At 38.4% G+C, this 22,036-nt stretch overlaps 1 protein-coding gene across 5 annotated transcripts in view; it reads right to left on the minus strand.

Moving 5' to 3' along the window:
* The window catches only part of NALCN (sodium leak channel, non-selective), a 225,406-nt gene that overhangs the window by 145,521 nt on the left and 57,849 nt on the right, over positions 1–22,036 (minus strand). For all 5 annotated transcript variants that reach the window (XM_039389441.1, XM_039389448.1, XM_027730766.2 and 2 more), the window contains 3 exons: positions 10,149–10,291; positions 9,926–10,030; positions 7,202–7,288 (listed from right to left, as the gene is read on the minus strand). In XM_039389441.1, coding sequence (XP_039245375.1) covers positions 7,202–7,288; positions 9,926–10,030; positions 10,149–10,291 — 335 coding nt within the window. The remainder of the gene's footprint in view (positions 1–7,201; positions 7,289–9,925; positions 10,031–10,148; positions 10,292–22,036) is intronic.

Below are 22,036 nucleotides of genomic sequence, written 5' to 3' on the forward strand. Positions count from 1 at the left end.
CATATGTGTTCCCCCTAGGGAAGAAATAGAAGGTCACAAAGCTATGACCTGAGCAAGCAATGACATTATTATGAGTATAGTGCTTTTGAACACATGATTAATGTCAGAAATTTAAGCATACCTTTTTGCATAAAAAAAAAGTCCTTCATGCTATGTACTATTATCTCAGTTTGTTAAACAATTCTGTATAATGACAAAACTCTAGAGAAACTTGAAGGTGAGACAAAAAGATGAAAAACAATATCAAAAGACATAAAACATATGGAGGGTGGAGGAGACATGGCCAGAGAAGCAGGAATTGAGTGTTTTAGCAGGATATATTGAATGAGAGAGAGAAATGAGACAAAACAGTACTTAGGGATTTTCACTGCAGAAAAGAGATTTTCACACAGAAAAGAGCATAAGTGGGTTTTCTCTTGCATGGAAAGTAATTATTGGTGAACAAGAAAAGTGTGGTAGTCTATTTATTTACTAATTTGCCCTTTAGTGTAAATTTGGAATCAAAAGCAGAAGGTGAGCTTACTCAATCCTATTCTCTTCTTACCTACAGTGGCTTTCATTAAATTATATGCATATGTATTTTTTTCCAATGAACTGAGATCCCCTCTTACAGTGAAAGAAACATCTTTTCTTTCAGTTGGCTAAAATTAGTTTTGATTTGAATGAGTTTATTATTTGAGCATATTACATGAATTTATTATTAAATTAATTAGATTAATTGATTCCAAATCCTAAATTTCTGAGGCTGCAGTTACAAAAAAATTAAAAATTATGTCTTTTTTTTTCTATACCCTGTTCTCATTTAAAAAGCCTAGGAACTGCATTGGTTAAGAGAAGCTTGGATAAATCAGTGGTACCGAAAAGTACTGAAAAACAACCAGAGTATGAAAAGTGTAATGTAAAAGCAAACGGTTAGTTTCGGTGAGGTAAAAGCAGTGAAAAAAATGAGGAGAAATGGAAGGTTCTGCAGACAAATTAAACATGTTGGTGACAGAAGAACCTGCACAATATAGTCCAGCCCCATCCAATCTTGCTATCTTCAGTTGAATATAGGAAGATCGTAAATATCGGCCATTATGAAAAGAAAAAATAAAGAGATTCCCATTAATTTCTACTTGCACATATGGGAAGAAAGAGTGAAAGGGAATGGAGTAAAGGGGCAGAAACTCCAACATCTGGCTAACTCTAGCAGCTTTAGCCACAGCAGCAGTTGCAACTGAAGAGGCAGTGAGTTTCCTCCTCGGACATCTCAGTTCCCTGTCTCATCTAATAATGTAAACTGGCATCCACTTCAGTTTATGTTATTAAAAGAAGTTATGAATTCAGACAGCAGAAATGATTGAAGTTCATTTAACTGGAGGAAGGAGAGGACAGGGTAAATAAAGTGTAAATGTGAGTGGTGAGAACCACTGTCTTTTTCTGTTATGAAATAAAAAGCTAATCTCATAAAACTGGAGAATCAAACATATTTTGCCCATATACCTTTTTTGCATACTTTAATTCACTATTTTTTACTGAAAGGGACCTGAAAAACAGTAAGTCTCCCAACTATCTTGGAGCCCCTCTGTTGAACTTGCGCCAGCTTGTCAGTACTTATATTGTACCAGGGGGGCCAAAACCAGACATGGTGTCTGGATTCAGGCTTACCAGTGATGAGCAACAGGAGATAATTCCTTCCACACAATGGCCCAGGATCCTGTTGACTGCCTCTGCTGTCAGGGAAGGCCGCTGGCTCCTATTCAGCATGCTTTCTACAAAGACTCCCAGGGCCTTTCCAGCAAAGCCCAGACCCACCTTGTGTTGCCACAGTGGGTTCCTCCTGAAGTACAGCCTGTCCTCAGTGAATTTAACCTAATGTCCCTGCTGGTCTTTACCCTAGGCCTGCCTACTTCTGCCTAAATAGCAGCTCTGCCCTTAATTGTTTACTTCTCAATCTGGCAGCACCTACAAAGATGCTGCACATGCCGTCACAGACATTAATCTACCATTTTAAGATGTAAATTTGTGAAGAATTCTTAAATTTTAAATAGCTTTGAGGCTTGTCATTTGATACATGCAAAGTAAAGAGCAACCAGAGGTCAGGGAATGTTTTCCTATCCCATTTCAGGTGTGTTTGCAGTGTCTCCAGAGAGGGAGACCTCACTGGGCAGCCTATAAAAAATGTGTTTTGCAAGTTACCTGTGTAGTCTGTGACTTTAGCTCTCAGTCAGGAACATCACATAACTTGTATTAGTGGTCCTGCGGAGCTAAATTTTGAATTGGTTGCAAAGGCTTTTAAGAGGGAAGAGGATGAGCCTGCTGGGGACGCAACACACACTTTAAACAACTACTCAAAAAAATTTACTGTCAGAATCAGATGTAGGGCAGAACTCTGAGGCCATATCCTCCAGCAGTCCAATGCAGCCATTGAGACTTTGCAACATCAACACGTTTAGGAAAGGCTTGAGGTTTTATTAAACAACAAAAAAAATACATTCTCTGCTGAATTCAGTGTTATGCTTGTTCATCTTCAGTTTTCCATGGACTGCACAGGTGCCTACTGTGACAGCGTTACACTTTTTTTGTAGCTCATCAGGATACATATTCTAAAACAACTGGAGAATTAAAGGACATCAGCATTATCTGAGTTCTTGCACTCACCCAAACACGTTAATAATGTGTACTTACTGCCAGAGTTAGATTTCAAAGCTAATATCCTGTCAAAATAAGTGGCAGTTTACAACTCTCATAGCCATCTCTTTTGTATTGCAGATACTCTTTGCATATGTTACCTGGAAGATAAGAAGAGGTCTCAAATTTTTTTAGAATTCAGCTTTTAATCAGCAATTGTTTTCTTCCCAAATAAAATCAGGGTCAGTCCCTAAGATCCAAACACACTGAAGTGTCTATTTGTAGGAACTCCTAACAAAGAGAAACAGAGCATTGTCCATGGCATAGCTAATCACCTTATATACACAACTCAAGACCAACAGTGGCATTTGCAAGTTCTCATTTACAATTTCTCTTAGAAATTGTACATTCTCATTTCCTCTCATTAAGCAAGAAATGCTTGTTTTCTAGTCAGTAATTGCACCAACATTTTTAAGTGAAAATCAGTTGTATAACTGCAGGCAAGCAGTTACTCAGGCTAGTTACTGAAGTGGGAGAGGGAATGGGGATGGCAGAGTCAGCCACAGCCTCTACATATAGCTGTAGGTATTGTACTTCAGAGGTAGAAGGCTCCCTACGTAATGTCCTTTGTCAACACACTGGAGATATATTTACATTGGGGGTTTGTCCTGTTCTGTTTTTTTTCCCAAATACTAGTCCCTCAGTAAGCCACAACACCTCTCTAAATGTTGGCTTCTTCTGGTCAGGAGCCCACATGAATGGAAGAAGGCATGTTGAAAGAACATGCTAGGTACAGTCTACACCCACTCTGCCTGTCTGAAGTGAAGTGTGGAACAGTTTTGCTCCATGCACCAAAACCAGTCCTCCAATACTGTCCCCAACAGTCCTATATCTCCCCCATGCATCACACAACCCATGTACACAGGGTTCAAGTCTTCATGCACCCAAAATCACTACCCCACTAGCCCATTGCTTCTGGTCCCAGCAGTTAAAGAGGATATTAACACTTTTGCAATGAAACAAGGAGCTGGAAGTTAGTTTATATATTCCAGTGTCTAACTGAAGAGCGTAGCACAGGACAGTCCCTGGCAAAATCTCTGGTTCATGTCAGGGGAGAATCACAGCATGAACTGCAGGAAATGCACAGATGTTCTTAGTGCCATCATCAACTTGTAGATGCAGGGTCAAGTCTTTAATCTCAAATGTGTGAAATACTACCTCCAGTCAACTTGACAAACATTTTTCCAGCAGAATTTAGCCTTCAAACTGACAACTCTAGCAGCACAAGTCTTTAAAACCAGGCAGTAGGTAGGGCCTGTTGCTTCTGTTTAAATATTTGCTGAGCTGTTGTTCTTTAAATTGTTGCTACAGGCACTTAGTTTCTCTCCACAGCATTATCAGTTGTTATTAATATTTGTTTCTTCTTGCTTGAATGGTCCACTGTCACAGGGAGGCAGCAGCTCTGGTGATGTCACAGCAGACATGGAAGCTCCTCACAGCCATGGGCAAAAGGACATCTGCATCCTTTCAGCCGGCAGAGATGTGGGCTGGGCCCTACATGAGCTCCTGGAACACTTAATAGTGATGCAGTGGCTAAAACACTGATGGTGGCCCATGTCACTGTGGGGTAGGTGGGAGGGTTGGCCTAGGAGTCATGTCTTCTGGCTGTCACAGAGATATGGGATGGAAAACCTTGGAAGAAGTCTGGGAGAGCCCCAGGTTGGGGGGGCAGGAGAGGTCTGAGGTGATGGAAAGTGACTGCTTTGGTTATTGTTTCTCACCTCTTATGTCTGCACCACCCTGTATCTCCACACCCCATTAAGGCCCTACAGGCTAATGGAAGTTACCCACATTCAGAGACAAAGGTATGTCTGCCTCCTGCACCTTCTCCATACTCCATCATGGGACTACAGGCAAATGGAAGCTCAGCACAAAGGGATGTCCACACCTCTCTTCATGTCCCCCCCCCATTACTTCTCTACAGGCAGATGGAAGCCCATCACAGTCATGGGCAAAGGCAGCACCATTACACCAACCATATCTGTAGACTACCATCCACCAACTCTGTACCCCATTGTGTTCCTACAAGCAGCTGGAACCCACTCTACTCATGGCCACGGGGAATCGCACCTCCACACCACCTATGACCTCTATATTCCACACCGCTGCACCGTGTCATTATCCTACAGGTAGTTGGAAGCTCCACACAGCCATGGATGACAGTAACCTCTCAACTATGCTCCATTTCTGTACCCCTTCACAGTCACACTGGTAACTAAAGAATCCCCACTGCTGTGAACAGAGTAACCTTTTCATCGCCCACCTGAATACATAGAATTCTTCAAAATAAATGTTCCAATTCATGAACCCATTGTCTGGGTCTTTCAAATTTGTTTGGGTTTGATTTGGTTTGGGGTTTTTTGTAACCTTTTTGGGTGGATCATTGCTGTCCTTGTTTCCTTTTATTTATACATCTTTAAATGTGTGTGTGTGTGTGTGTATGTATGTGATATGCAGGTATATATAAATATACATATATAAAGCGTACCTATGAATAAACCTGAGAGCTGCACAGAGGAACCCGGGTGATTGCAAGCCACCAGGGCTGGGTACTTTAGGGATCACTTGGAGCTGGCTGCACAGGCCAGCAGACAAACTACCTCACATTCCCAGACTGCTCCCACTAAAGTTCTGGCCCCTTTCTTGTGTCAGAAAAAACATTTATGCAGCTGGAGTGAGTCTGATCAATAATAAATCCTTTCCCCCTGCCAACCTTGATTCCATGCCCTGAACAACTGAATAAACATTGTGCCAGTTCAGACAGGTAGTAAGGGGGAAGTATAGCAATGAGGAAGGATAAGACTATCTACTTTCTGCAATTCTCTCATTATGATCTGATGCAGAATAAAAAAAATCCATTTCTCAGAACATTTTAAAATCATTAGACCAACCTAATATGTGTAGACTAGCAGTTAAAAAACCACAAAAAGTCCTACACCACACAGAATATTTACATTTATGAACGCAGAAGTATCTAACACATAGAAGTTCCAAATTATACAAATCAAGTCTTAATGCTCGTATTTCTGGTATCTAAAAGTTAGAGTGTGTAAACATGAACAGCAATCCCCTTTATTGCCTCCATGATGACAAACATCAATATAGCTTATTTGTCAATAGAGACAGTAATGCCATGAAGTATAAATTTCCTAATGGAAATTAGGACATGGGCTTCATATAGTTTATGGACTATTGGACTAACAGACTCCTAATGGACTTCATATAGTCTAATGTCAGAACAAGCACTAAAGCACTGTTTTAGAGCCTCCTCTATATCACAAGGAAATGAAGAATGAGAAGAAAACTGCTAGCTGAGTTGCAATTATAAAAAGTTGAAATATCCACTGATGCATGATGCTTATGTCCACTGTAACACAATTTACTGTGTGTTCACATGATTCCTAAAAGCGGCAAAAATGAAATACTATGGACAAAGGCAGTCCAGGTAACTCAGATGGCATCTAAACTTTCATATGGATTTTTTTTCACTGTGAGTTCAGCTACATTTTATCCACATACATAAAACTGTTACTTGAAAACACCACAAATGATGTTCCTGTTGCTGTCAAAATCAAGAATGAAATTTGGGAAGAGGAATTATCCATTAAGACATATGCTATAATCAAATATATGGCAGTGGTTTGGCCAAGCAAAGATATTTGAGAATGAACAGCTTTTATAGGGGACTGAAGTGCCTTGCCAGCTTAGAGTTCAGCAATGTACATGCTGCCAACAAGTGTGTGTATTTTAGTTGACACATTAAACCAAACATAACCAAATCTGCCAGAAAATATCATGCTATCAGATTGCTGTAGTAGATTTGGCTTTCTACTCTGAAGCTAGTTTGCTTATCCTGAAATGATATTATTTAACTTGCAAATAAAAATTTGAGCTGCTGTACAGTGTTCTGTACTAAAAAATGGATTTATAAAAAAAATTACTTAGTCTTGATTTATTTAAACAATGAGGATAGAGTTTTACAAACTCACTTATATCCAAGGAAGAATATTAAATCTGGAAGTTTCAAACACTGTATGGCTTAATACCTACATCCATCTTCCCCCTTATTCTGTAAGCCTATTTTCACAATTAAACAAGAGAAACTAGGTACTTCTGTGTTTATTATGATTAGTCATGCTTCTTGGCATATGTCATTGTATTTTGCATTTAATAAACAAGCATTTATGTTGTGAATACCCTAGGAATGGAAACCATTTGTATATAAATTCTGAGATATAAAAGGTGATTAATTATTTTATTTTATATTTGAAAATCTTAAATCTTTCTCCCATGAGCACACTAAACAGAGCCTTTGTAAAGAATGGATTTTTATAATCTTCTCCCTTTGGGTGTGGTAGATCTCTTTTTGTTGATCTGTGATTTTCAAGAACGAGTCTACACTGCAGAAAGCAATGAATTAAAAAAAAATATGACTAAAACTACTGTTGCTATTTCTCACTGCAGTCTCTGTATGGCAACATTTGAGTGGTGCTGGTTACACATATTGATTTATTAAAAAGCAATGTCATACCTGTAGACATGCAGGAGCTCTGCCTTGTGGTTTATTCACATCAACAGCCACAAGCTGCCAACCTCCAGCAGCATCTTCATGAAACATCTTGAAAGGGAAGACTGTTGTCAGAAATGTTTTACGTGCCAATAAATACATGTGAAATCTAATACATTCACCTTAAGGATAACCATATGTTTTGATGATAGCTAGTTTAAAATAAGAGAGAAATGGTTCTCACTGCTACAGAAAAAAAAGTAACATGCTTTTTCCAACATTAATAGAGTCTGAATTTTACTCAGATAACATCAAACACAATGTGTCCCTATTAGTCCTAATGTAGAAACTGATTCAATTAATCTCTGATCAGTATCATTAGATAGTGGTACCTGTTCAGAATAAATTCCTTACAATGCTAAGCTTATCCCTGAGGAAACACAAACACATTGTGACCACGCAAATAAGTTTCATGGTGTATTTGGCAACAGCAGCCAACCTTGTCTTTTTTACTGGAAAAATTATTTTACTCCAAGGACCACTTTATTTTTGTTGCACTGATGCATATCAAGAGTAGCTGTACAGTCCTTCTGTATTGTTTCCCAGAGTTTATAATTCCTGTAAGTAGCTGAATATTTCCAGGTTCTAATAATGTCAATGGAAAAGGCTCTCTTGACCACAGTGGTATTCACATTTTACCAATAACCTCTGGAAGCACAGGTGTAGGTATTCTGAATTTTTTTTTTCTCAGAAATTAGGACACAAAAATATGCAAATTGCTGGACATAAGGAACAGTCCTTTAAAATGTCCTTGAAAGAAAATGAATGGCTCTAGCATTTTTAATTGCCACCTGCTTATACTATATAATAAAGTGTGGCAAAGTCCTCATCTCACTCCCACCTTTTCCTTGACACCCAGCACTCAAACAAGTCACTTCAAGAACACAGTCACAGGAACATGGTTGAAACTTAAAAGTCATCCTGAAAGAAGTGCTCATTAGAGTGGGGACAGTGTCACAAAAATACGGTTGTAATGCTTCTGAGTCCTTATTTAGCGTCTCTGCACTAGGAAGAGTTGCCAGCTAAGATCAGCTCCTAGTTACTCCTCTTTGTACCGTGCTTTAATGTGCAGTGTTTTACAAGAATGTCCTTTTATCTTTTCCCGAGACCCCTTCCTAGACTTTGACTCCTGGACATTCATTTTCTTTCCTACAGGAATAGCTCAAAATAGTTTGGGGAAAAGCTCAATTATTTATGAAGTGGGCAAATGAAGTAAGATATTGTTGCATTTTCTCAAGGTTATTTCATGCACAAAACAAGCAAGGGTTTTAACTTTCTTCTGGTGTTTTGAATAAGAAATCCTGCAAGAAATCTTCTGCCCTTCTTAAAACAGAAAAAGATAAATTGCTTTTGCAATTTGGTGAGCTGGGCTCCCTTCATGTGCAATTACGTCAGTGATTCAAGGAACAAAGCAACCATTTGCCTGTCTGCAGCAGGGTATTTGAAATTCCTTAATGTTAGCTGCTACTTGTGTTTCCCTACATTGATCTCTCTGTTCCAGCTTCTAGTTCAGAGTATGTTGGTTAAGCCTATGTGGGTGAGGAATTTGTCCTATCAGAGAGGAAATGAACAAAGTTCCCCAGGCTAAGCAGGTGTCCTGTAGAAAAGTCCTTCTTTTCAGATTTTAAATAGATATCACAAAGTCTGTTTTGACAAAGACATATATAGATTAGAAATTATTTCCATGAAGTCTATCTGAGGCAAAAAATGTAGTAGTAGGCAGAAAAGAACTAGATTTACATATGGATTACTGATATAACCAAAGGAATATCAGAGAATATTTAATAAATAATTTTGAAAATTTAAATCCTCTGGTTGAAGAAAATAAATAATCTCTAGCTACATAGTTAGAAAAAATTCCCTCATGGGCATGTTTCTCACATCTGTCCTATTAAGAGCTTTTTGCAGGCAGCTTTTTGCACTGGTTCCTCTTAGAGATGGCAAGCTGCACTAGCCTGGAAAAGCCTTGTCTTTTGTACATTCAAAACACATAATCTGACTGTTAAAATAATGAGTGAGAGAATTTAAATCTCAGCCCATTAGCTCTCATTTTTCATATTGGGTCTTTCCCACTACGCAGGCCACATGTAGCACCCTTCCTATCATGGTTTCTTCTTACTCATTATCTCTATTCAGGGTCTCACTTTCTGTGACTTCCCCAGCTATTAGCATGGCTCTTTCATTGTCCCAACACCTCATTTCCTCCTTGGTCTCAACACACCCTTCTCAGTTCCAGGACCAACTTCTGCAAACGCTTCAGCTACCCTCTGACCTCTCTTCTTCCAGCCACGACTTTGCAATTTCAGCTCTTATTCCTTAACACAGAAAAAGTGATATTCAACAGCAACCCTAATTTCAAACCCACTAATGACATGAGAAAAAACCATTATCCTACTCTATTAAAAGAAAATACAAACACAGCTATAGCATACCTAGCCATGTAGGGAACCACATTACAGTCTTCTCTATAATTCTTTTTTAAAAAAGACTAGTTAGATAATGCAATTTACATGGATATGGATAATAGAATTAAATTTTATATGAAAGTTCATATATTAATTTTAGAATATAGGTAGTAACATGCAAAGTCAAATATATCATATGTAACAGTAATTTTCTGCTTATTATTAATTCATAAACTAAAACAAATCAAATCCCCAGAGAATCTCAGCATCTCAAGTGCTTCACCTGGGTTGTAGCAGTTGAAGTAGTACTGCTCCTGGACCCCCACATCTGTTGGAACTGCACTCTAATTTCAGCAAACGTTTCAATGATGACTGCAATGAAAACATTCTGAAAAACAGAACAAGAAAGAATGGCTGACATAAAGCTCAGCAAGCAGAAAAGAGAAGAAATTAATTTAATATGATCTACATTTCAAACTGCTTTAAAAAGACATATTTTTAAGTACCTTGACAAGCCAGGCCAGAAAGAAAATTAAGGTGATGAAATAGAAATATGAACGCCATCGGGGAAAGCTGTCGATTGCTCGGTACATGAGGAACACCCAGCCTTCCTGAGAAGCAGCTTCATAAACAGTAAATATGCTTGTGCCTGTCAGAGGGAAAAAATAAAAAGTTTGGCATTAAGCCTCCCTGAAAGTTTTCAGTATCAGCAAACAATAAACTTTTAACCATTCTATTTTCTTTTTTTTCTAAAGGGTGTCAGCTTTCCTCTCCTCATTCAAAGAGAAGTTTTTCTTCTGCACTTCCACATTTCTTCCTTTTGCAACTGAATATGAATTGGTTTTGTAACAGACCAGACTGACTCCCTTCTCTTACTGGACCCACATGCATAATCTCTCAGATGGATTCACTTGCAGTATGCAAATGTCTCCAAAGGCAGAATTTGTCCCATCATGTGACTTCAGCAGCTTGTCTGAGAAAAGGCAGATTTAACTAAAACTCTCAGGATCAACATTCAGTAGGTGAAAGAAATCACTACTAATATCAGCAACACTGAGTAAGCATCAATATACCAAGAGGATGCCTGATGCTAGCAAGCACAGTTAAGCACCTACAAGCAAGCTACTGAACAGTTTTGAAATTCAGGTGGGTAGCTGCATTAACATACATGTGTTGCCTTAAAAAAGCATTTTTGGGTTGAACTTCCTATATCACTCTGTGGAGGGGGAGAGAAGACAAAAGGAAAGTTATGAGAGGCTTATGTGTGCAGAAACTAGTGGTGTTCCCCAGGGATCAGTGTTGGGCCCAGTTCTACTTAATATCTTTACCAATGATTTAGATGAGGGGATTGAGTCCACCATCAGCAAATTTGCAGATGACACTAAACTGAGGGGGGGGGTGTCAATTAGCTGGAAGGCAGGAGGGCTCTGCAGGGGGACCTGGACAGGCTGGAGAGTTGGGCTGATTCCAACGGGATGAGGTTCAACAAGGCCAAATACCAGGTCCTGTACTTTGGCCACAACAACCCCATGCAGAGCTACAGGCTGGGGACAGAGTGGCTGGAGAGCAGTCAGGCAGAAAGGGACCTGGGAGTTTGCATTGACAGGAAGCTGAACATGAGCCAGCAGTGTGCCCAGGTGGCCAAGAAGGCCAAGGGCATCCTGGCCTGTATCAGGAACAGTGTGGCCAACAGGACCAGGGAAGTGATTCTTCCCCTGTACTCAGCGCTGGTGAGGCCACACCTCGAGTACTGTGTCCAGTTCCAGGTCCCTCAGTTCAGGAAGGATATTGAGGTCCTGGAGCAGGTCCACAGAAGAGCAACGAGGCTGGTGAAGGGACTTGAGCACAAGTCCTCTGAGGAGAGGCTGAGGGAACTGGGGTTGTTCAGTCTGGAGAGGAGGAGGCTCAGGGGAGACCTCATCACTCTCTACAACTCCCTGAAAGGAGGTTGTAGCCAGGTGAGGGTTGGTCTCTTCTCCCAGGCAACTATCAGTAAGACAAGAGGGCATGATCTTAAGCTCTGCCAGAGGAGGTTTAGGTTAGAATTTCTTTACAGAAAGGGTAATCATCCATTGGAATGGGCTGCCCAGGGAAGTGGTGGATTCTCTGTCCCTGGAGGTTTTTAAGAGGAAACTGGATGTGGCACTTAGTGCCATGGCCTAGCAACCATGGTGGTAGTCGATCAAGGGTTGGACTTGATCTTGGAGGTCCCTTCCAACCCGGCTGATTCTATGATTCTATGAAACCACTTTTGATTAATAGCTGCAAAGTTACTAATTTTAAACTCTGGGTCCAAACTCAGCATAATGTCTGTGATAATAGGCTTCAGCCAGTTTGTCCTTCCTCCTTATCTCTGCAATGAAAGCTTCAAAATACAGACTGGTTAGGGCTTGTTAGGCATTCTCGTTTGAAGTAATTTTTTGTTCAGAGAAGAAGCACAATTAAACTGTGAAATTAAACTGTGAAATCTCACAAACTGCTGTGAAATCACAGAATTGTCCTACAGCCACCCGCTCGCTCTGCTTAACTGCTGCTTCATTTCATGAAATGTCTTGGATAAAAGAGAGCGAGTGTGAGGAGCATTGCCCTTAGCAAAACATAGCAGCTGCTAGCAACATAAAGATAGAAAGCTGACTATCTGATCCTCTTCACAGAGAAAGGAGTGGTTCTGGCCAGAAATGTCAGAGTCCACAGGTTTCCCAAAAATTCACACCAGCCTATAAGGAGTCCCTATTGATTTTGCAGCATCTACATCCTAGTCTGCTAATACAAATAGGATGAACCTGGAAGCGGTTTTGCCTCAGGGTGTCCCTTTTGCAAATAAATCTTCACCGATAAGAGGAGGCAGGGATGAATGGAATTTTTTCTGTATAAACTCAATTCTTTGATATGTTGGTGTTAAATGGTTAAGATGGGCATGGTGGGTAGGCAAAACTGTTAATCCTTTCTGTTAATTTTTCTAGTTATTTGATTCCTTCCTATTTACTGCACAGGCTCTCAGTACCAAGGAAGAGAAATAAAATAAAAGGAAAGGAAAAGCATTCAAGCACAGATAGCAAATCCGTTTCCATTTCTTCAGAAGAGAGAGTGGTCTCTATCAATACTGAAATATTCATCAGTGATTACTTCATGGGTATTTTGCATTTCAAAAATTCAAAAAGTAATGGTTCAATTGTCTAATACTGTTGCTGAACTGATTAAATTATTGAACAAAACAGTGCTGTTGAGGACAGGCCAAGATTAAAGAAAAAAATGGAATCTATTAAAAGTTGCTGGCTAGGAAACTGTCATTAGTCATTACCAATGGGAAAGTCACAGTGAAGATCAGTAAAATAGAGGGGATGTCATGCAAAGTGTTTATAACACATCACTGGGCCATCTGCCACAGTAAAGCAATACTGTGAATGGACAAAAATGCACAATTAGCCCAATTAAAATAATGTGTGTTCATCTGTGACACGAAAGTAAAAACATATTTAGCATATGACTGGTAGAAGTGTTCTTAAGGCTATTAGAAAGCAATCACTCTAATGAATATACATTCTTGCTTACATATGTGACTAGAGAATGATAAAGCTTTCATTATTGATGCCAGGAACCGTGCTGTTAACTATCTCTGTAAATACTCTTTCAACTGGATACAGCATAAAGCATGCCACTAAGGGATTCAACACCATGAAATGTTTTGCTTTCAAAAAGAAGAGTAATTCTTAGTTAACATCTGCCTTACTGCATCTTTTGCTCTTCCAAAAGTTACAATTAAAGACAATCAGCAACCGATTCCATTTTTTCTGATTATTTACTTAATATCTGACTACATCTTCCTGAAGCCAACAAGTAAGTTATTAAAAGACTTTCACAGCAACATGCTCTGTTTTTCTCAACATGTTCAAAGCCATATGGAGGGAGAGAAAGTATCAAAATTTTAAGTGATGGTGGGATACATCCCAGAAAATCAAACATGGGGATGCTGCCATGTACAAAACCTAACATATGTCCCTTATATCAAATGGCAAATTTCTCCTTTTTCACAGATGTCAGTATTCAATCAGTGACATTGTGCTGCCTTCTACTAGTTCAAAGGGTTTAAGTAATGACAGCATAGTGCTAGGAGTCCCATGGTTAGGACAGATGAGAGCATATATCTCTCTGTAGTTTGTATAACAGCAGGAACATGGGTGTCACGGGGCACAAGGGCTTGAAAACCTGCAGAGCCTGGCTATTCAATCTGCAACAGGCCCCGTTACTTCAAAACCTCTTGTCAATGTCCTCAACAATCAGATCATGATTCATGCAATATAACTACAGACATCAGTGAGACATTTCAGTCATGAAAAGGCTTTGAATCATGAAGAGGGTTAAACACATGGTTGTTATGACACTGCTCATCAGTTTAGGCATGTTGGCATGGGCAATTTGCAGCATTTGAGAGTAGGATTTCAACATCTGCATCTAAATATTGTTAGATCTTAGTAAAGAAAAATATCTAGCAAATATTTATGATAACTTTCCCATTTGTTTCAGTAGATGGCTAAACCTTGGTTAATTTATCAGAATTTTCTGATGACAAAAGAGGTAAAATAAAGTAACAGGCTTTGAAATTTTTGTGTTTCAGTGCTTTTGTTTGAACTTGTCTAATAAATTCCACATTTTGATGTAACAATAAAACAATTCCTTTAATCACAAAGACAGTTAATCATAAAAAGGAAGGAAAACACTTCTCAATAGAGATTAAAACTAAGAAAATTGATATCATCATGTGTATCAATCTCAAAAGACTGCTTTTATCCAAGCAATAAACAGTTCTACCTTTGAAAATGTTTTACACCTGTAAATGGTCATTATCAAAAAGAAAAGAAAAAAAGTTCAGGAAATGAAAGATTTAGTGAAGTACTGGAAAAGAGTTGAATCTTGATCAATTTATATGACATCCTCCCTTAGCTTCATACTGTTTAGAAGAAAAGACAGCAGACAAACTGTACCTGTACTCATATTGCACATTTAGGCATATGGGCATTCAGCAACAAAATGCAGGGGGCTTAAGTCTCCTTCAGTATATGTTTTTCTCAGATTTAGAAGATGGGAGCATTAGCCTGAAGGAGCATGGATGAAGTAATTGCTTTAACACCTAAATCATTATAATAAAAGAAAATTCTAGTAGTTTCCATGTCTAATCAGGAAGTTGGTAACCTGGCTCTTCCATGCTATACAGATGAATAGAGTATCAGAAAAAAAACCAACTAAAAGAACTAGAGGACATAAGTAATGATTTCCCATGGGGAGTAAAGAAACATATCCTGACAGAAACCCTATCTTTTAAATAACTAATGAATATAAAAGGTATTTATTTTTTAAGAAAAACTCATTGTTGACAGAACAATAGTATCATTATGCAGGGATGCTATTTTACACACTGTATTTATATTTATGCATATTTTGTAAACACATGGGATTTTCTGCTTGTTTCTGTGACTGTGTGACACCCCCATGCTCTGTGAAATCATTTCTTTCTATAATCAACTCATTCTGCAAATGGACATAATGAAAAAGGGAGTGCACTGAATAATACTGTAGCTTTATAATGTCAGAATTAAAGGAGCAGATCTAAAAGGTCACATGCAAAAAATTAACTGAATCTGGAAACAGAACCCATTCCTCCTAACTCTATGTTGCCTTCTTGCTTGATTCAAAATCCCATCTTATTTGAGGAAGAGAATATATGGTGTCGAGGAATTGTCTCTTATTAATTAGTATCTTTGTGCTATGTGATTTGTAGCTTTCCAAGTGAGAAGAAAAAACTTAAAACTAGCCTTAGATATGTGTGTGAGGTTTTTTTTCCTGTTTAATCAGGAATCACTCAGGCAAGTAAAAATGCATGCGTTGTTCTTAAAAGCTTAAAACATTACCTACTGTCGGCCATGAAATGCCTCCCATGCCAGGCAGTGACATGCTCCTCACCCTTACTATAGAGCAGCCGCTAGATGGTGGTCGTGCACCTCGAGCACATCTGGAACATCAGGCAGCGGCAGAGCGCCCACCCCGCAGAGCGCAGGCTGTGACAACCTCCCGGTGCGCCAGCAAAAGGATTGATTTTCCTATTTGCCGGCAAAACTAAGCCGCCTTCTGGCAGGTGCTGCTGTCTAATTTCTCTGTTGTGCTGCATACTGAAAGACAGTCTTCCTTAACATGGTTCTGTGAGTGATCTGTCCATAAAGCAATGACCTCTCACTTAGCTACAGAAATGTTATCATGCCTGTTTATATCCCTGCTCACTTTCACTCATAAATTCACAAGGCCGAATGTTTCTGTGGGGCATGGATTTTCCAAGTGAGCAGTCAGCTTGTAATTTACGTCGTCTTTCACTATCAAGGTATTTGTAAAACACTGCATGCAGTCAGGCTTTTCCAGCTGTCTTACACTATTGCTTTGGTGAAACTAGATGGGAACAAAAATTGCCCAGAAATGGAAGGACAAAGTTGTTAACACTTCTGGGAAGCAGCTGGCAGACAGGACTGAAATCAACAAAAAGATCAAATTCAGAATGGCTTCACAGGGGGTTGCTTCTTGCTTGCATCTGAGTGAGTGATCTAATTTACTCTCCCAAACTGACTCCCACCAGCCAGTTCGCCAGCCAGAAGAAATGACGAAGAAAAGAAGAAAGCCAAAACATGCCAATGCTCTGCTCCTCTGTTGAAATCTCAATCCCCAGTGCCATCTTTCTGTTACTGAGCTGTGGAAAAGACTGATTTACAACTGCAGAAAAAACACACTGCCATTCTGAACACAGTCTTTGAACACAGTCTTTTAACCCTTGTTAAGTGTAGTGACTTCATCATACAGTAGTAATGTGTTACCAAACCTTCATTTGGAAAATCTGTTTCCTTAAAAGAAGATTAAGGATACAACTTTTCTCAGTCTTTTACATATGAGAAAAGACTATAAACAGAGATTGTACGCATAAAAGCATCAAAGTGCTTGAGCTCCCTGATATAATATTTTATGCTTTAAAAAGAGGAATCTGGTTTACATTTGTGAACAAGTCCAAGGTGTAAACAGAGAGGAACATTCTTCAAAGTGACTCTATGTGTACTTGTTTATGGATATTTAGCCAGGCTAGCATTTATATCTGCTTTAATACTTTTTTAATTAAAGCACTCCTTAGCTATATGTTCACAAATAACTCAGCAAATAGGGATCCAAAATGTCAGCAGTGCTCATAAGCTGGCTTTATGTGCTGAAATACTGTCTGCTTTTTTCTTTTGGCAATTACATAGCTAGTAGGGCTAATATACTGTCTCTCATAATCACTTTTGTGTGTGTGGCAACTCTACAAAATTTACTGGCAGTTGATGAGAATAAAGGAAATGCTGAACTGTGAATTGTTCACACCTCACACACAGCTACCTGGAAGCTCTCCATCACAGTCAACACTCCCACCTCTACTTCGCCTTAGAGAGTATTTTTAAGGATACAACTTTTCTCAGATCTCTGGGCTCTCATCCTCAACAGAATGGGCAGAGCTTCAGGCTGAAGCCTGGAAGTAGGACACTACATAGCTGTGCTTGTCCTTATCAAACTGTAATAATACACATTTTCCAGATCTAGAAACCAAGAATATAGAAATCCCTATACCCTGGTTTAAAGAGCGACCAACGCTGTGAAGATGGGCCTTTTACCACCTCAGCTTTTCCAAAGAAATGCCTCTGATTTAAAGTACAGTCATAGTAGAGTAAATGACTGTTACAGTAAACGTTATGACAAAACCATGTAACATAAAAAATGTTCAATGGAAGAAACTCTATAATTCCTTTGAAAATTAACCATCTTTTTATAGGAGTGTTACTTCTTTTAAAATACATTATGCATGTAGCTGCCTTTAAAACTATACAGTAAAAGTGAGAGTCTAGAAATTAAAATTTAGAAATTCCCCAAAATGGTTACATCTAAAATTTAATAAACATTTTAAGGGTTACCATATTAAAAAGACAAATTAAAGACAACTTCTTAGTACAGATACTATGCATTTGGATTGTCATTCAGTCATATATTAAATGCTGGGAATGACTATTAAAGACAAGGTAGTGATGGATTCCTTTGTTAGAGAGTAAAAAAAGTATGAAAATCTTCCTTGACGCAAGGTATGTAAATTCAGCACTGACTTTCATACATTATTAATCAAACCCATTCACTTGTTGCATAAGCTTTCACAAGTCACAGAGAAATCTAATTCATTTTAAGTACAGTCATGAAATAGCAAAGCTAGCATGCATCATAGTATCAACTAATTTGCTTAATTTATAAAAAATATATCTGCTTTTTAAGATTTGCTTTGAAAGAATTATGAAACAATGAAACCATAGAACATATTCACATCGTAACATTTCCGTATCTAAGTGACCATTATGATACTTGACCTGGTTTTGGCTGGGACGGAGTTTGTTTTTTTTCCTAGTAGCTGGTACAGTGCTGTGGTTTGGATTTAGGATGAGAATAATGTTGATAACACAATGATGTTTTAGTTGCTGCTGTGCAATGTTTACCCTAGGTCAAGATCTTTTCTGATCTCACTACGCCCCATCAGTGAACAGGCGTGGGGTGCACAAGGGGTTGGGAAGGGACATAGCCAGGACAGCTGATCCCAACAGACCATGGGGATATCCCATACAATATGGCATTATTCTCAGCATAAAAATTCGGGGGAAAAGCTGGTTGGGGGCTGCTGCTTGGGAACTGGCTGGGCATTTTTCTTTTTTCTCAACCCAGGAATTATCTTATTTTTCTCCTTCCAATTCTCTCCCCCATCCCACAGAGGACAGGAAATGAGGGAGTAGCTCTGTGGTGCTCAATTGCCTGTTGGGGTTCAAACATGACAACACTTTACCCAAAAGTAGAGTTAAATAAGTAGAACAACTCTAAGCTTTACCAAGAGACATCATTTCATCAAGTCTTGAGTTTGGTTAGCTAGTAGCAACTGTCTCAAAAACATGAAATTGTGTGGAGGCAATAAAAATGCACTACAAGAAAAGAAGTAGAAGCTGAACAGATGAAAACCTGGAAAACCTGGAGACACAGAAAGAATCTAAACCCGTATGCATGTTTGGGAAATATGGATTACAAGAAATTGCCTGACATGAATAGAGCATTTCCAGTGTGGTATTTCTCTGAAAAATCGGAGAAGTTCAAGACAAAAAACCTTAAGAAAAAAAACAGACTAGCATAGTCCATAAAGAAAAGATTATGATGTCCAGAAACTGCTAAAAAAGATCTTGCAAGTACCCATAACAGCGAATTTTATTGATCCTTCACAACAATGTATTTCCTGATTTCCAGGTTGCAGTGCATTCTCTTCATCCTGAAGTTTCAAACAGTCCAAACAATCAGCAATTAAGAAAACCCTACAGCACAAATATGTAACAAAGTGAAGAATCTCCTCACCCTCAGCATAGATTTAAGAAAAGAAGAGGACCAAAGAGAGCTTGAAATTCACTCTACAAAACCCAAGCTGGTGACTGTGTGTGCAAAATGACTGGCCAGTCTGACAGTGAGTAACAGTAGGCTAGGTATTCTGGTAGACAGGAAGGTATTCAAGGAGGAAATTCCACAGTATATAATTTCAACAGCTTATGAAGGCTATATTTATTTATTCTTTTTACTGTAGTGCAGGAGAAACAAACGTTTAAGTGAACCTAGACAACCAAAGCTACTGCTTGGCCCTAAAGCTCTATTTCAGTTTCATTCAGTTCCTCTGCATTGTAGGCACTTCTCTGAGGATGTACTCTCTCTCTCAAAATGAAGAGATCAGCCCCTTTCTCATGAATGAATAAAATTTTCAAAAGCATTTGCATGAGATTTTACCATAATCAGTTGTAAAAATGTTGTCATCTTAAATAAGATGCTTTTAAAAATCCCTCCCCAAAGAATCCTAATTTGATTTGCTCCACTATAGTGCACATCTGAATAAGACTATATTCTTTTATGTATAAAAGTTTCACGAAAGGACAACAGCAGAAAATCTCACCTAACAAGACCTGCTGAGTATTCAGTGAATGGAAATAAGACAGTAACAGCACTTAGATAATGCATTTCTGTCAGAAAAGACTAGACAGTAAAGCTGGTGAAGGAGACATTACAAAAACAGATCCATGTTAGAAATCTCGTTAGCCTCCAAACATCTGAATAACAGGTGCAAATATACGGTATCAAATGCATCTTAAGAGACTAGTCAAACTGAAGAGACAATATCTTCTCTTCCTAAATTGGAGAAAGGAGCTCTATGATTGACTGTTACAAGAAAACCCAAATGACACTCACTCAATGACTTGTTTAGCTATTAATGACATAAGGACTCCCTGGTGCCTTATACATGCCACTAGAAGTAAAATAATTTACCTACTTTGTTGATGTGAGGAAGAGGTTTGCCCACTAGCCTCATTCGTGCAGTTAGAGGGAGTGCAGACACAGAGAAGTGGTTTAGTGTGCTGAATCCCACAGTATCTTTATTAGATAAGCATATTTTTAATTCTGTTTCAGAGATGGCTGTATTAAGTTAGAGACTCTGAGACTCTCTTCAAACAGCAACATAACCAATGTCTAAGATGTGACTATCTTAAAGAGTTCTGATTTTGAAAGAGCTGGGTGTAAAGAGAGAAAAAACCTGGTATTTTTTTTTAATAAAAACCATACATGGATGTCAGCAAAAATATACAACAACTTTTTTTCTTTCCTTCTGAAAACGAAATATTGAATTGAAATGAAAATCTATTCTTTTAACATCTGACTCCTTTTATTCTTAACTGCCTTAAAGAAAGTGTTTGCATGACCAGAGATCTACCGGTTATCAAAAGAATTCTTGGAAGCCTAGCACTAATAGACTAAGCAGATGAAAATCAAAACCTCTGGCAAGAAAAGCTGTATAAACTGCCAGGTATTTCTTGGGAGAGAGACTGTCCAGAGTTTTAATACACTGTTTAAACATTGTTTTCAATATTACCTCCTTCTTCAGAAATCCTTTCTGATCTTTATGCACTATTTAAAACAGTTCCACACACCCATAACAGAAATTTCCTGGATTTCTCTCTGTCAAATCAATGATTATTTTTTTCCCTTGGATAGGCCTTTTTCTTTTTTTTCTCAGCATTAAGTTTACCTGCAAAGATGTTTATTCTTTGTGTAGGTGTGTGTCAACTCTGTGCTTTGACTCAAATCTGCATTAATTCCTTATAGACCTACGATATTTAACATATTTTTTCTTAAAGCTTTTTGCTAAAGTAGAAAATGTGGCATTTTGTACTGAGACACATGAACATGTGGTTTGAAAAAAAAAGGACTGTGTATGAAAAAAAGTTTTGGCATTGCTTGGTGAAGTAGTTTCTCAAGAAATATACATCAGATCTACTCCTAGAAATTTTTTATCAAAGCATGAGCTACACAGACCTCATTTTCCATATGAAAATAATTTTCAGTGAGTGAAATGAAATCAGAACTTTTAGATCTGAAGGTGCAAAAAAGTGCTATCTATAAATTCAGGGTTGATGTTCTGCATGCCATTTACTTCACAGTGATTACCTCTTTTTCTACTCTTCAATTTTAAAACAAACCAACTTTGGAAGTCTATCCACTCCCTTCACTGAAGTCAAAGGCACCCCTAAAAGCGTACATAAGGACAGTTACTGCTGGACATTATAAACACATTGTTATCCCCAGTAATGTGTCTAGAAGTCCTACCATGGCTTGGGTAGAAATTTTGTGTTGTTACATTATGTCCCCATATTTTTCAGAACAAGAAACAAATCCCGATCCTTACTTGGAATCTCTGCTAGCACATTTCTGTAGTATTTTAGAGGAGAAAATTATGATCACAATTTTTTAAATCACACTGCCCAAAGTTAGTCATGTTAGCTGTTGTTCAGATAGCTGGATATAGCTGGATTCTTTGAGATGCTGAAGGAAGCAAGATCAAAATTTTCGACCCTGGCCTAATTGCTAGTGCTTGAAGCCAAAGAGGAATTTATCATTCCTTTAGTAGAAACAGAACTAGATTCACCACATAAGTTCCTGCAAAACATAAAAGATGTTGGGAAAAAAGTGTATTTGATCAATGTGGTGTTTTCAAAACACTTATTAAATTGCCTGCCACATTAAAAATAAAGCTAGAGATTGATACTACGATATGTAGTCACAAGAAGAAAGTACAACTGTTTCCACAATATCTGAGAGATGGTCTTCCTAAATGAATACAAATGCAATTGAGAACCTGAAAGAAATGTCTGCTTCCAAAACTGACCATCAGACAGATCTCTGGTGCTCTGGGATTAGAATTCTTTCCAGTGACTTTCCTAAGAAGTTTGTAAAGGTATCAACTAAATGCTTTTAGTAGGATTCATGTGCTCAGATC

Source organism: Pipra filicauda, unplaced genomic scaffold (assembly GCF_003945595.2).
Source record: "Pipra filicauda isolate LSUMZ 115617 unplaced genomic scaffold, ASM394559v2 scaffold125_size2111803_pilon, whole genome shotgun sequence".
NCBI lineage: Eukaryota > Metazoa > Chordata > Aves > Passeriformes > Pipridae > Pipra > Pipra filicauda.